The 13,944-nt window shown below is 36.7% G+C and overlaps 1 protein-coding gene across 6 annotated transcripts in view; it reads right to left on the reverse strand.

The window, feature by feature from the left end:
- LOC138707446 (hippocampus abundant transcript 1 protein) overlaps positions 1–13,944 on the reverse strand; it is a 141,436-nt gene that overhangs the window by 109,349 nt on the left and 18,143 nt on the right. The window contains exon 1 of one of the 6 annotated variants that reach the window (XM_069836907.1): positions 6,632–6,799. The exons of the other annotated variants lie outside the window; for them this stretch is intronic. Coding sequence (XP_069693008.1) covers positions 6,632–6,664 — 33 coding nt within the window. The 5' untranslated portion in view covers positions 6,665–6,799. Of the gene's footprint in view, positions 1–6,631; positions 6,800–13,944 lie in introns of those variants that run through there. 6 annotated transcript variants of the gene reach the window in all.

Genomic DNA, 13,944 nt, shown 5'->3' on the forward strand with positions numbered 1-13,944 from the left:
CATAACCACTTGGACGGACAGTAGATAGTATGTCTGAGTAATTTTATCTTTTCGGATCTGGCGGAAGTGAAGATTGAATTTACAGTACGTAAGGTACTCTTTTATAGAGTAGGTACAGAATTATTTCAACATGAGTTACTAGTACGAAGGACGAAACTGGTAATTGGGATTAGGTACAATAGTTTATAGTGCGATAATATGCACATTAGAACTGAACCTTGTATCGAAATGAAGGGCCACCATTTTAAAAATTGTGTTTAAATATTCATATTATGATTATTTTTCAATTTAACTTCATTCTCTATATCGTACGCTACTGTGCTGTAGACAGTATAATATACACTGCATAATGAATACGTCCAAATGGACAGCTCAGTTCGTGAGTAAAAACACTCATTGTTAATACTGTACTGTATGTTGATTAAACAAAAACCTAATGAAAATGATCAAACTCAAAATCGCGATATTTCCTACTTTACGTAAATGGATGAACTAATTTTCTTCCCTCCTATACCTACTGTAGTAAAGTGGTTTGTTTATACATTACGCCAGTATCATCGAACTCCAATCGTGGAAGGGGGTAGCAAACGGCATGGATTCAAAGGTATAGCCAGGTTAATATTAAAAATGTTAGTAAAAATAAAATGATATCCCTGTACTTATTTACTTACAAATGGCTTTTAAGGAACCCACAGGTTCATTGCCGCCCTCACACAAGCCCGCCATCGGTCCCTATCCTCTGCAAGAGTCTCTATCATATCCCACCTCCCTCAAGTCCATTTTAATATTATCCTCCCATCTAAATCTCGGCCTCCCCAAAGGTATTTTTCCCTCTGGCCTCCCAACTAAAATTCTATATGCATTTCTGGATTTGCCCATACGTGCTTCATGCCCCTTGCTGACGGTAATAAAGTGTTCATGGACAACATTTAATAATCTTGCAGTAGAAGTTAAAGAATTATTGTGGAGAGAGTGTTCAAGATTTTGACTGGGCTCGTCATCCATTCATTGTGGATTCAAACAATCTCCCGGATAATATACTCGTAAAAGAGGAATTGGCAGATTTAAAAGCAGACAGAACACTGACATTAAAACTTCTCGAAGTGCCTTTGGAAACATTTTGATTGTCAATAATGAATGAATACCCGGTTATCTCCGTGATGGCACCTAATATGTTATTGCCAATTTCAAATATATATATATATATATATATATATATATATATATATATATATATATATATATATGTGTGTGTGTGTGTGTGTGTGTGTGTGTGTGTGAAGTGGGCTTCTGGACGTTAACTGAAATTAAAACATCAAAATGGGAGAGACTCAGATCCATCGCTGAAGAAATTAAGCTTACAGTGTCAACGATTCTGCCACTGATCAACCACCTGTGTGCAGCTAAGCAGGTCCAATTATCACATTGAAGGTATGAGTAGAGTTATTTAGTTTAATATTAGTAATAGAAATGTGTATTTTCTACAGTGAAGTTCATAAATTGTTAATAAATGCAAGAGTATATTTCTGTTTTATAATAATAATAATAATAATAATAATAATAATAATAATAATAATAATAATAAATTTGATTATATTAAGTATAGAGGAGACGGCCTCCAGATATGGAGGGTAGCTGTGAATATATTGAATAAGCAGTCGTGAACAGCCGATAAGGGGTGGTCCTCCAGCTTGGGGGTTGGGCGAAGGGCTAACAACCCATCACCGCAAAAAAAACAGCTTGTTACGAATCCCTACAATAAGCCTCGAATACAGCAGAGTCCGTATAGGTCAGTTTCTATCTGATCCTTTTCCAATTCACTGCGGGCTAAAGCAGAGAGATGCACTATCACCTTTACTTTTTAACTTCGCTCTAGAATATGCCATTAGGAAAGTTCAGGATAACAGGCAGGGTTTGGAATTGAACGGGTTACATCAGCTTCTTGTCTATGCATGTGAGTATGTTAGGAGAAAATACACAAACGGTTAGGGAAAACACGGAAATTTTACTTGAAGCAAGTAAAGCGATCGGTTTGGAAGTAAATCCCGAAGAGACAAAGTATATGATTATGTCTCGTGACCAGAATATTGTACGAAATGGAAATATAAAAATTGGAGATTTATCTTTCGAAGAGGCGGAAAAATTCAAATATCTTGGAGCAACAGTAACAAATATAAATGACACTCGGGAGGAAATTAGACGCAGAATAAATATGGGAAATGCGTGTTATTATTCGGTTGAGAAGCTCTTATCATCCAGTCTGCTGTCCAAAAACCTGAAAGTTAGAATTTATAAAACAGTTATATTACCGGTTGTTCTGTATGGTTGTGAAATTTGGAATCTCACTCTGAGAGAGGAACATAGGTTAAGGGTGTTTGAGAATAAGGTGCTTAGGAAAATATTTGGGGCTAAGCGGGATGAAGTTACAAGAGAACGGAGAAAGTTACACAACACAGAACTGCACGCATTGTATTCTTCACCTGACATAATTAGGAACTTAAAATCCAGACGTTTGAGATGGGTAGGGCATGTAGCACGTATGGGGGAATCCAGAAATGCATATAGAGTGTTAGTTGGGAGGTCGGAGGGAAGAAGACCTTTGGGGAGGCCGAGACGTAGATGGGAGGATAATATTAAAATGGATTTGAGGGAGGTGGGGTTTGATGATAGAGACTGGATTAATCTTGCACAGGATAGGGACCAATGGCGGGCTTATGTGAGGGCGGCAATGAACCTTCGGGTTCCTTAAAAGCCATTTGTAAGCAAGTAAGGTTATATTAAGTAATTATATTAAGAGAGTCACTTAATATGTTTTTGAGGGGCTTAACATTTTGGTGTGCCGTATTGAGTCTAGGCCCGTCTAGGGTGTGCCATGAGTAGAAAAGGGTTGCGGAACACTGCCCTAGCTCCGTTTGTCGATGTGTCATACGCCAAATACGGAGTGCAGCAGAAAACCCAGCGATTTTAAGGAAATGGTTTCCTTGAATGTTACGGAGGTGAGCGAAGTGGCATTAACAGCATCCTATTGCCAAACTTGCCATTTATTAGACATAAAATGATGGAGCACTAAATAAATGCGTTCGCTGTGAAAAGCTTAAAAAAAAGCGACTAAAAGGTCGCTAAAAGAGAGGGCAGCAAGACCGAATCCACTGCGCGATGCAATCTAAATGTTATTTCACAACTATGAAGGAGCTGGTTCGACGTTGTGACAAAAGCCACGGAGAATGAACACGTCATATGCCCAGGAAAAAAGAAAGAATTCTGACACGATTCATTCTCAATTAAACGATCCTGTCAAAAAGAAAACGCAGTCGTTATGACTTTCAAGACATTCCCTGAACTCGAACAGCAGCCATAAAATAATTTGAAAAGTTGGTTTGATGGGACATAATGGACACTTCTTTGTAAAGAAGAACGGTAAAATTGGTATCAGTGTGATTACGTCATCAACTTTAGAACTCATGCAGTAGTTCATACATGAAGTGGCAAGATATTTTTCAGGCTACTTGGTTATAGCAAAATAGTTCGACAGCCTTTCCATGGAATTTATGGACGTTCACAGCCAGTTGTTTCCAAACCAAGGTCATATCACCTGCCTAATGATAACCCCAGATTTCTAAGAGTGTGATTCCATTTCCTTTGGGTTTAACTAAATAGCAAGTTTCAGACTTATCGCTTACAAAAATATTCAGTAATTCGAAGTGAGAATTCGCGATTAAATTATTGCAATTACGCTTGAAATCTTGAGTCGAGTTATTTGTTCTATGATCGAGTGTGAATGTTTAAAACATCCCCACTCTTTAAAAACACATTTTCTTTAAAATGTCATCTTAAATATTTATTTACTCCTGCGAAGGTTGAATAGTTAGACTTTTAGCTCTTCACGCAGTCCTGGCGGTCCTGGTTCGACTCCCGGTCAGGTATAAAATGTTTCAAATGAAGACTTCCTGGAAAATTTATGTAACATCAAATTATTGAAATGTGTGATTGAGATAGAAAAAGTAATTTTGAAGCATTTATTTGTAACAATAAATTACTGTATTCAATAGCAGAATAAATTTCTATTCTTGTTTAGTATAATGGCTGTGCTAGTAAATATAGACCTAATGAAGTATGTTCCTGAAATTATTTTCCTTTCTCCTGATATAAGAATTATAGTTTTGTTGGTTACATCCTTATTCCGGGAAGGTCTTCAATTAGGCATCTACATCAGGCATTTCCAACGGCTGGCTCTGTGACGTCACACGTCTCTGCTCTAGAGATCCTTGAGAAGGGAAGATCAGGTAAAAAAGAAAGCAAAGTAGGGAGCATGGCAGTGGGAGGGATGGAGATATTTAAATAGCAGAGACACAACATTACCCTCCCTCACGTCATCTATCAGCTCTGCTCTGAGAAGGGAAATGCGCTCCGACGTAACAGGTTGGCCAGTTGGAAATCACTGATCTACATCATTCCGTCAACATCTCTCCATTCCGTCATCATTTCATAGCATTCCTCGAACGCCGGCAAAATATAATAGAAAATCAAATAATTATGTGTAATGATTTTAAAGATGTTATTTGCGGAAAAGAAAAATATTCTTATGAATTATTTTATCTTTACACAGATGTTTGGCGATGCACGGAGGGGACTAGCTTAGCGAAGTTTGGGGTTGCCTGCCGGTAACCTGAATACGCAGCGAACCATTAAGGCTGGTTCACAATAAAACGGGAACGGAAACGGCAACGAGAACGAGAACGGAAATGTTAAAATAAATGTATTTAAATGTGAGCATTCACAATAGGTCATTGAGAATGCCCACATTTAAATACATCTATTTTAACAATATTTCAGTTCTCGTTCTCGTTGTCGTTTCCGTTCCCGGTTTATTGTGAATCAGCCTTTAGTGTTGTCAGTCTGTGTGGATTTGGAAATGCGCCTAGCTGGGGGTCAGCGCAATACTTCTAATAAGGTCGCGGTGCTGGAGCGTAGTGCCACCCTCAATCAAATTAAATTCAAATCAGATATTTACAGGAGATCAGTGCAATTTTCAGTTTTAATGGACGACACAAGCTCCACTTCAAAGCTTGTTTCAGTAGTCTATAATTTTGCACACAGAAGTTATGACCACTTCTCGATTTTTCAAAATTTAACAGTTTCTAATGTAAAATTAATTATTAGCGACGTTAAAATTTTAATTACAGTTTGGACGTGTGCAAAGACATCTTTTCATTATGGAAACCAAAATAGACGATATGACAGACCAAAAAAATAGTGTAATTACACTATATTTAATTGTATGTCGTAGACATAAATAATAAAGATAATCATACACAATTTTTAATATTTCCTCTGTAGGACTTGCTTAGGTCGGCCTACGGCCTATGGTCTATTTTCGCAAACATACTACTCACAAAAAATGACATTTTCAACACTTATATCAACAGTAATCTCACTAGACGTTTTGATTTATCTAGAGAAAATCAAAACTCGAGTGGGATTTAATTGACTATTACACGATTAGAAGAAAGTATATAAAAATTAGAAGTAACGAAGTACTCCAATACAATAAAATATTAATTGACTTACGAAAATACAACTGTCTTCAAATGTATTATTGTACCATCTCCACATTACAAATATTACGCTAGATGCATGCTAGATGGCAGTAGTGAGCAATGCCTTCTCGTCGAGAAGTTCTCGATCTATTATACACGATGGCAATGTTACTAGTCAAGAAGGCTTTGTTGATTCAGTTTCATTTTTATTAAAATTCAACATTCCACTTCAATTATCCGAATCCCAGTAATCAACGTCACTTGACAGATGATTTGCAATAAATCTTAATATTAAACAATCTCTGATACGTGACTATCCATAATATCATATAGCAGAAGCTATAACATAACCTAACTAATATACACAAGTGTTAGAAAAGTTTTAATTAACGACGATGACATAAAAATAAACATGAATAATTTTAAAAGGAATAATTATTGAATGTACAATTTTCAAATTTGAATGTGGTTGGTGGTTCAATTGATGTTATATTGGACGTGTGCGTAATAGAAGTGGAACTCGTTGATTTAGGCCCACATGGTGTATTCAATTCAGGATTTCCGAATGGTGCTCTTCATTTATTTGTAAATCGGATTTCAGAAGATGCATAGGTATGATAAGTGATTTTTATTAATTCTTGTTCTTGGATGCCAATGCGAGTCGTATTTGAAACTGCTGTGCATCAACTGGAGTGGTTTGTAATTATATATATATATATATATATATATATATATATATATATATATATATATAGTTTTTTTTTGACGTCCAGACCAGCGCAGTTTCAAATGTTGGCAAACAAAGAAACAAATGCTAGGGACGCGATAAAATTGTGCGATATGCAGCCATGATTGGTTGAAATACATCATTTCGTACCGTTTTATTGGTCAAAAGTAGTATGACGTAGTAAGAGTGTAATAGTCGTAAATAATTATTATAGAATATATCGCCTTCGGCCGGGTTTGAACCACGAACCTCGAATCGCATGGTGACCACTACACTACAGAAGGTAACGCAATAGTAGAGCGTTCTTTCATCGTGTGTCGCTGTATCGCATTGCATCCGAACATCCTACTCCCGGACGGAGATTTACCTGTCGGTGTCCGGATGGTGTGAAAAAATCCATGTCTTTCCAAGTAATCCCATTCGAGTAGTGTGCAAAATTGTCGGACGGGCGAACACTCGGACAGTGTGAAGGCGGCCTGTACCGAAGTGTAGTTTCGTCGGCAGAGTAGTAGCCTATAACACCACACTTGTCTGGACTCGCGAGTATTTACTGTCTTTCTAATTGTCGAGCGGCCGGCCAGCTAACAGCAGCACTGATACGTCTAGAGCGGCGTCAGCTGTCAACCCGCGGCCACCATGCTGTCCCCCTCCACAGAAATATTGAAAGTCCAGTTGAAGTTCGTTTCATAACACTTCCAACCAGTGGCGGCGCCAAAGCTTTCAAATTGGGGGGGGCGCTGGGGTAGACACACCAGAAAATAGGAGGATAATGTAAGTGAAAAAATACAGTCTATAAAAAAGATAACACTTTCAATCATAATGTACTTTTATGCTCGACCATGCCGAAATGTAGTAATTATACACCTGGTAGCAGTCCTTTAATGCATGTCATTAAAGTACACCTATTCATTAAAGTTCAGGTTTTCGATTATTCTCGGATATGCAATCGAAATACAACGAGGGAAACGTCACGGAGGCTGGAAATCCAATACTGTCGCAGAAGGTTATGTTCTGTTACTATAATAATTAGCGTTAATTGTAAATAATATTCAAATAAATTCAATTTTTCATCTCGTTTTTCAATTCTAAATCAATTTCCAGGTTATATCAAAATTCGTTCATGTTATTCTTTACATTACATCAAGGTCAATGACATTATCGTTCCTCGGAAAAAATCAATACTTTCGCGTCTGCGCACATCTCACAATTCACGAGCTATGCACAAGGTCACTTCCAATCTTCACTCAGACACAAATGAAATGAACACTTCTGAATAATTTCAAGTTAGAAATATGGTCGAGCATAAAAGTCGTATGAAACTTGCCTACAATGGTAATTAAGACGCTCGTATGAAAATTATGAAACTCGCGTCTTAATTACTACCATTATAGGCTCGTTGCATAATGTACTATTATATAATTATTAATAGATTTTGGATTTTCAACCTTTTTACGCACATATGCCCTATTAGCGTTTGTGACTAGTTCAACGGACAGAGACGATAAAAACTGACGAAATGCCTTAATTATAACGTTCTTTATATTAGACTGAATCAAAGAGGTTCTTAATATAGACCTACTCTTGGAAAGTTAATTAAGAAGTCATTATTACGCACTATTTTAAACAATTACTATTTCGTGATGAACAATACCTACATAATAATTGTTCATATAATACTCATTTTCATGTTGTGGGGGGCTTAAGCGTGGGCTCCAGCCCACCAAACCCCCCCCCCCTCCACTTCCGCCGCCCCTGCTTCCAACACATCTACTCATTACTTCAATTAGTATTACACTTAGCTCACACATCTTCCTTAGCAATTACGTGCGGACATTTTAGACAACTTATCACAAGTTAACTGCAACTGGACATGAAGTCTCTTCTACACATAGATCTCAATAGGGTTCAGTATCAGACCGCGTTTGAACCCAACCGAAGCGATGTTTACAAATATGTAATGGTGAAAAGAATGGATAGTCGAGTAAGAGACATAGTACGTAATACACATTTAAAATCTATTCACGTGTATGTGAAATTTATATTTAAAGAATCCTCGCTGCCATATTGAGAGTTTAACTAGCACACTCATACACACAGCACACATTACATTCATTATTTTCATTTTCTATCAAGGTACTAAGTGAAAAAGTAGAACATGAAGGTATAACAAAAAACACACATTATCATAAACGAAAATAAGATAATTAACACAGCTAATCATTAATTTCATTGGCCTATTTTAAATATAAATAATATGAAAAATCATAATATCTTTTCTTTGATTGTGAGTAGATTCCACAATAAGCTATGATACAATCTGTCACTGAGCAATGCTTAACTGCTGGTCTACTCGTCTCAGCCGGGGAAGGTGGAGTGAGGAGTTAAGGGGAAATCTGTATGACTCAATTGAACTAATAGCGCCCAGATCTGCACTAAAACTTTTACGGCTATGTGAGCAAATATGTTCTAAAATGAACTGTATAAAAAGCGTCGAGGGCTAACATAACACATTTGCATTTGGTTGGCGCTTTGAGACAGCTCATGTGCTCTCCAAGTGTATACTGACAAACTGATGAAAATGAAGTGGTGACTGATATTTTCAGTACGCCATGCAAATGCATTCGTTTATTTATTTACTCATTTATTTATGCATTTATTTACAAATGCATACAACCCGGGACCTTTCGTTAAACGTACCAACGCTCTCCCAACTGAGCTACCCGGGAACTCTACCCGACACCGATCCAACTTTTCCCTCTATATCCACAGACCTCAAAGTGGGCTGACAACCGTCAAGCAACCAACATTGAGTGCACACTAACTCTGTGTGACTTGAATTGTGGTTTTCTGTTACGTACAGTGACGTGTATTATGCAAATCAAGCTTTCAGGAATAACTCCCTGTAAAGTTAATTTGAATAATTTCGAGGGAAAAATTGTTCCGGGGCCGGAAATTATTCAAATTAACTTTACAGGGAGTTATTCCTGAAAGCTTGATTTGCATAATACACGTCACTGTACGTAACAGAAAAACACAATTCAAGTCACACGAAGTTAGTGTGCACTCAATGTTGGTTGCTTGACGGTTGTCAGCCCACTTTGAGGTCTGTGGGTATAGAGGGAAAAGTTGGATCGGTGTCGGGTAGAGTTCCCGGGTAGCTCAGTTGGGATAGCGTTGGTACGTTTAACCAAAGGTCCCGGGTTCGATACCCGGCCTCGGAACAATTTTTCCCTCGAAATTATTCAAATTAACTTTGCATGGAGTTATTCCTGAAAGCTTGATTTGCAAAGATAATTTAGTTCATACATAGTATGTACGTAAATAATAATAGTTGGTGTTATGTTCTTTGTGTACGGTTCATAGTGCAACAATATCACTTACGTTACTTGACAGCAATAAAAGGCCACATGTAACATCAATAAAAAGCAAGTTTGACGCTTACATAAAACAAGCATGCACAATGAATCAATGTTTACTCCCGTCGTGGTCAAGCTGCGTGGCATCGGGTAGGATCTACAAACTTCTCCAAAGCAAGTTTATCGACCCTTGACGTCAATTATGTTGGCAGTCAATTAAATTCCCTCTTGCAATACCGGTAACGTTATTGGTGAAATTCACAGTCAAGACGCAAGCCGAGAGAAATGTATAGTGCCCCCCCCCATAAGCGCTTAAAGTCGCACTGATCTCTTAGGCCTGATTCACACGGAGATAGTTGACAGGAGTCAAGTGTTGAAGCCTCTAAACTTGACCCCATATTTGTGATCACACGGATACACTATACTTGAAACCATTCCTCACAGGTTTTTTTTTTTTTTTTTTTTTTTTTTTTGCGAACCACTTCTACATTAATGTTTTTGAAATCTTGTTCCTTAAGTTTCGTAACAAGTTTCTGAAATAATTCCCTCTTGTTTAATTATTATTATTATTATTATTATTATTATTATTATTATTATTATTATTATTATTATTATTCACACGCGGAAAGTGTAGTCAAGTTGATCACGTGACGGGAAAGTGGACATAAAAATTGACGAGTCGGCAACTTAAATTCTGCTTGACTGCCAAGTCACAACTTGATTGTCTCGACCATATCACACGGGGAAAATCGAAGGGAAGTCTACTTGCTTCAAGCACTTACTGTGAACTATCCCCGTGTGAATTGGCCTTTAGGGACAAAAAAAAACGGAGTAGCAGCACAGTCTAGTATATACAGTCACGAAGCTCAATACGTAGGGAATATGCATCCATAGATAGTTGCTAACCACTAGGATCGCTACTATCGCCTCATCACATACAATGTGAAACAGTACCGGCACAGTCTATTGTTACTAGTACCCTCATCAACTTAAGCTTCGTGACTATATGTACTAGACTATGGTAGCACAAAGTGGCGGGCTGATGTGAGTTTTGAAGTCGTTCCGCAGCGTTGCCAATTTGTGAACATTAATTTTACGAGAAAATCCAAATTTGTCGCTAATGATGGAGTACAGAAAGAAAGCTACGTAACTTCTTGACGTAATAACATAGTTCACAATTGGTACGAAGTAAATTAACGAGTTCCCTGGTATTCTGTATTCACGTTCACTAAAAAAAATAGTTATTAAAACAGGTGCGCTCTTAAAGAATGTGATGAATAATGTTACGAGCTGATAAGCTGGATAGATTATGAATCAATTATAGACATTTCAAGATAAATAAATTTAGAGTTGCTTGTAGTCTTCATCTCGTTATCAACAAGAGGTTCTGATAAGAATAAATTTTTTCAATGGATGAAATGAGAGATACACTTTCTACTTGTTTCGCTACAATACAGTTATTTACTGTGTTTCGGATGGTATTATTGCTTGTAGTTTATTTTCTTGAGCTATCAATGAAAAAAAAATAGGCCTAAATGAAACCATCTGTCCACCCTAATCCTGGATTGCACACAAATAGTAGGCATTCTTTTAAGGAGGAAGTGTTTCAGTGAGGAAATTCTACTCTAAATTTTTAATTATAGAATTTTTTTTAGTAATACTGAATCGATAATTTCTGTAAAGAATGTATAAATTTTATACTTGGTAATTACTCTAGAAATTGATAAAAATTGAAAGCATTAGTGGATGAAAGGGTTATGTAACATTCGAATTTTCTTAGTGAATGAAGGTGGTATGTAGTGTTCTTTCACACAGCACCTTATTTCAATTTGTTTTGCCATAGAATATAGAAATACAAAGACGATGAAGGACGTATGTTACAAATATGTTTATAGTGGATGAAAATTTTGTTTGCCTATGGTAATATTTGTAACATAACCCCTTCATCCAATAATGTTTTCAGTTATAAAAAACATACACTGTTACAAAATACCGCCACATCCTTCTTTTAGTGACATTAGCGCTTTGTCTACCATTTTGTAACAAAAAATGGATCAAAACAGAATCGCCAAAGCAGAATTACCAATGTCCAGTATGCAGAAATAGGACAAAAAACAGGAGAGGTCAAGAAAAAGGCATGAGGAATATGAGGAAGAAGATCAGACTTCTGGTAATGGGAACTTTAGGAGGTATCAGTTTAAACAGTGTATGAATGTTTAATAGTAGTTTTCTATTACGCATTTCTTAATATCAAGATAGACATCAGTCTGAAATTACGCTTCTAAAAGATGAAAGTTTTAGAAAAATGTATATAAGTTTACATTAAAAATTTAACAAGAAATTATTGTCATACTGCTAGTTTTAGTAACTGTACGGATAGAAATGAGAATTTATTACATTTTTCTATCAACAAAAATTCAAATAATCATATACGAGTACTGTACATACAAGTTTCAGCTCAACTGTAATCATCCGTCGTTTGTTACCAATATATAAAGTACTAATTTACAGAATTTTTAAAACATACATTTCACACTGTAGCCATGAATAGTGTACCTTTAGAAAGTAAAAATTTAAATTCAAATAAATAAACCGTATTTCATATAATAATAATTAGAAATCAAATTTTTGTTAGAATATTGAAGAATCAATGTACCTGTACCAAATTGTACTAAATTAATTATAACACTGTCGTATAGGCCATTCGGTATCTCGTGAAACCTGTCTGCGCGTCATTGGAAGAAAAAAAATGGACTGAGAAGCTTCCTTCCCTCTCTACTCTTCTACTCGTAGCAAGCGAACCCGCTTACTCCCACCAGGTTATTACTAAATATTATGGCGGACGCAAGTATTTGGTTTCACGAGATAACGAATGACCTATAATGATGTAATTTTAAACATGTCATATTTGATGAGTAGGGCTAGAATCTTTATGCCCTAAAAATCGTCAAAATATGCAGTATAAAATATGTACTTATGACCTAACAAAGTTTCAGTAAAAGTTGTTTCTTTTTAAAAGCAGTTTCCAATGGTACCTTCAATGACTCATGTTGTCATTTGAAATTTCGAATTTGATCACAGGTACACCTATTTCCGGTTTTTTTTTTACGGGAAATGATACTACCACCAATCGATTATTTACATAGGTTTTGGTTATCAAAATTGTTTAATGAACAACCAGTATCATATAGTTTTCTAGAAAAAGGCTGATACGGCTGGTCTGAAACACCCGGTAGCCTATAACGTAACTACTAAACCAGGCCTGCAGAACTGTAGCTCTTGAGAGCGACTGCTTTCCTCCCCTCTTTTACCCCACCCACCTTTTCTACCTGTGCGGTCACGGCGTTCTAGTTAAGGCTGGTTCACAATAAACCGGAAACGAGAATCGGAACGAAAACGAAAACGGTAAAATTGTTAAAATGTGTACATTTAAATGTGAGCATCACAATTAACGAAAAGCTTGCCGGAGCCCCGGATCGGGAACGGAGAGTTGGCCAAGTTTCAACTTTGGCGTTCACGTTTCCAATCACAGACCACTAGATTCATTCTATTGCCATCTAAAAGCTATTTTGTCGTCGTATATTTTGTAGCAAGAAGACCGTGACATAACCTATGCATTATTTTGTTCTGTGCTGTGCATCATGGAGCAAGTTTTATTTGATGAGATTCTAATATTGAGTGTTGAGGAAAATCCTCACGTTTACGATAAGCGGCGCGCCTCGTATAAAGATGAGAAAATGAAGGAGAATACGGTGGCTTTCAATAGCTGCATCTTTGAACACCGATCGTAAGTGAATCATATTTTATTACACACTACATATTCATGCTTCAATTCAATAACTACTGTTGTGTTCATTTTTGTTCTATTACAAATGTTTCTTCTCTAATTATTTTACGTTATGGTAGATTTAAAATAAGCTTAGGTTGTGATAATAAAGATGCTTGGGCATATTTATAGTAACATACCTAAAGAAATGTTTCAGTTGAAATTTCGAAGTTGGTTAACCTGTGTTTATGTTGGCTGCCTTGTACTCATAAGAGAACGCCATTGGTCAATTATACACAAATAACATCAGAATGCGTAATATCGACTTTACATATTGTTATTGATATGCATATCGATATGCATAGTCGTCTACGTTCTCGGTTTATTGTGAATCAAAAACTTTCATATTCACGTCCTCTGCTTCTCGTTTTCATTCTGGTTCTCGTTCCCGGTTTATTGTGAACCAGCCTTTACGCTCGGATGCATCAACATTCATTTTCGGGGAGCAAGTCGATCATCCCCAATAGAAGTGGAGTGAGGCTGACGTCATAGTTCCCC

Source organism: Periplaneta americana, chromosome 10, assembly GCF_040183065.1.
Source record: "Periplaneta americana isolate PAMFEO1 chromosome 10, P.americana_PAMFEO1_priV1, whole genome shotgun sequence".
NCBI lineage: Eukaryota > Metazoa > Arthropoda > Insecta > Blattodea > Blattidae > Periplaneta > Periplaneta americana.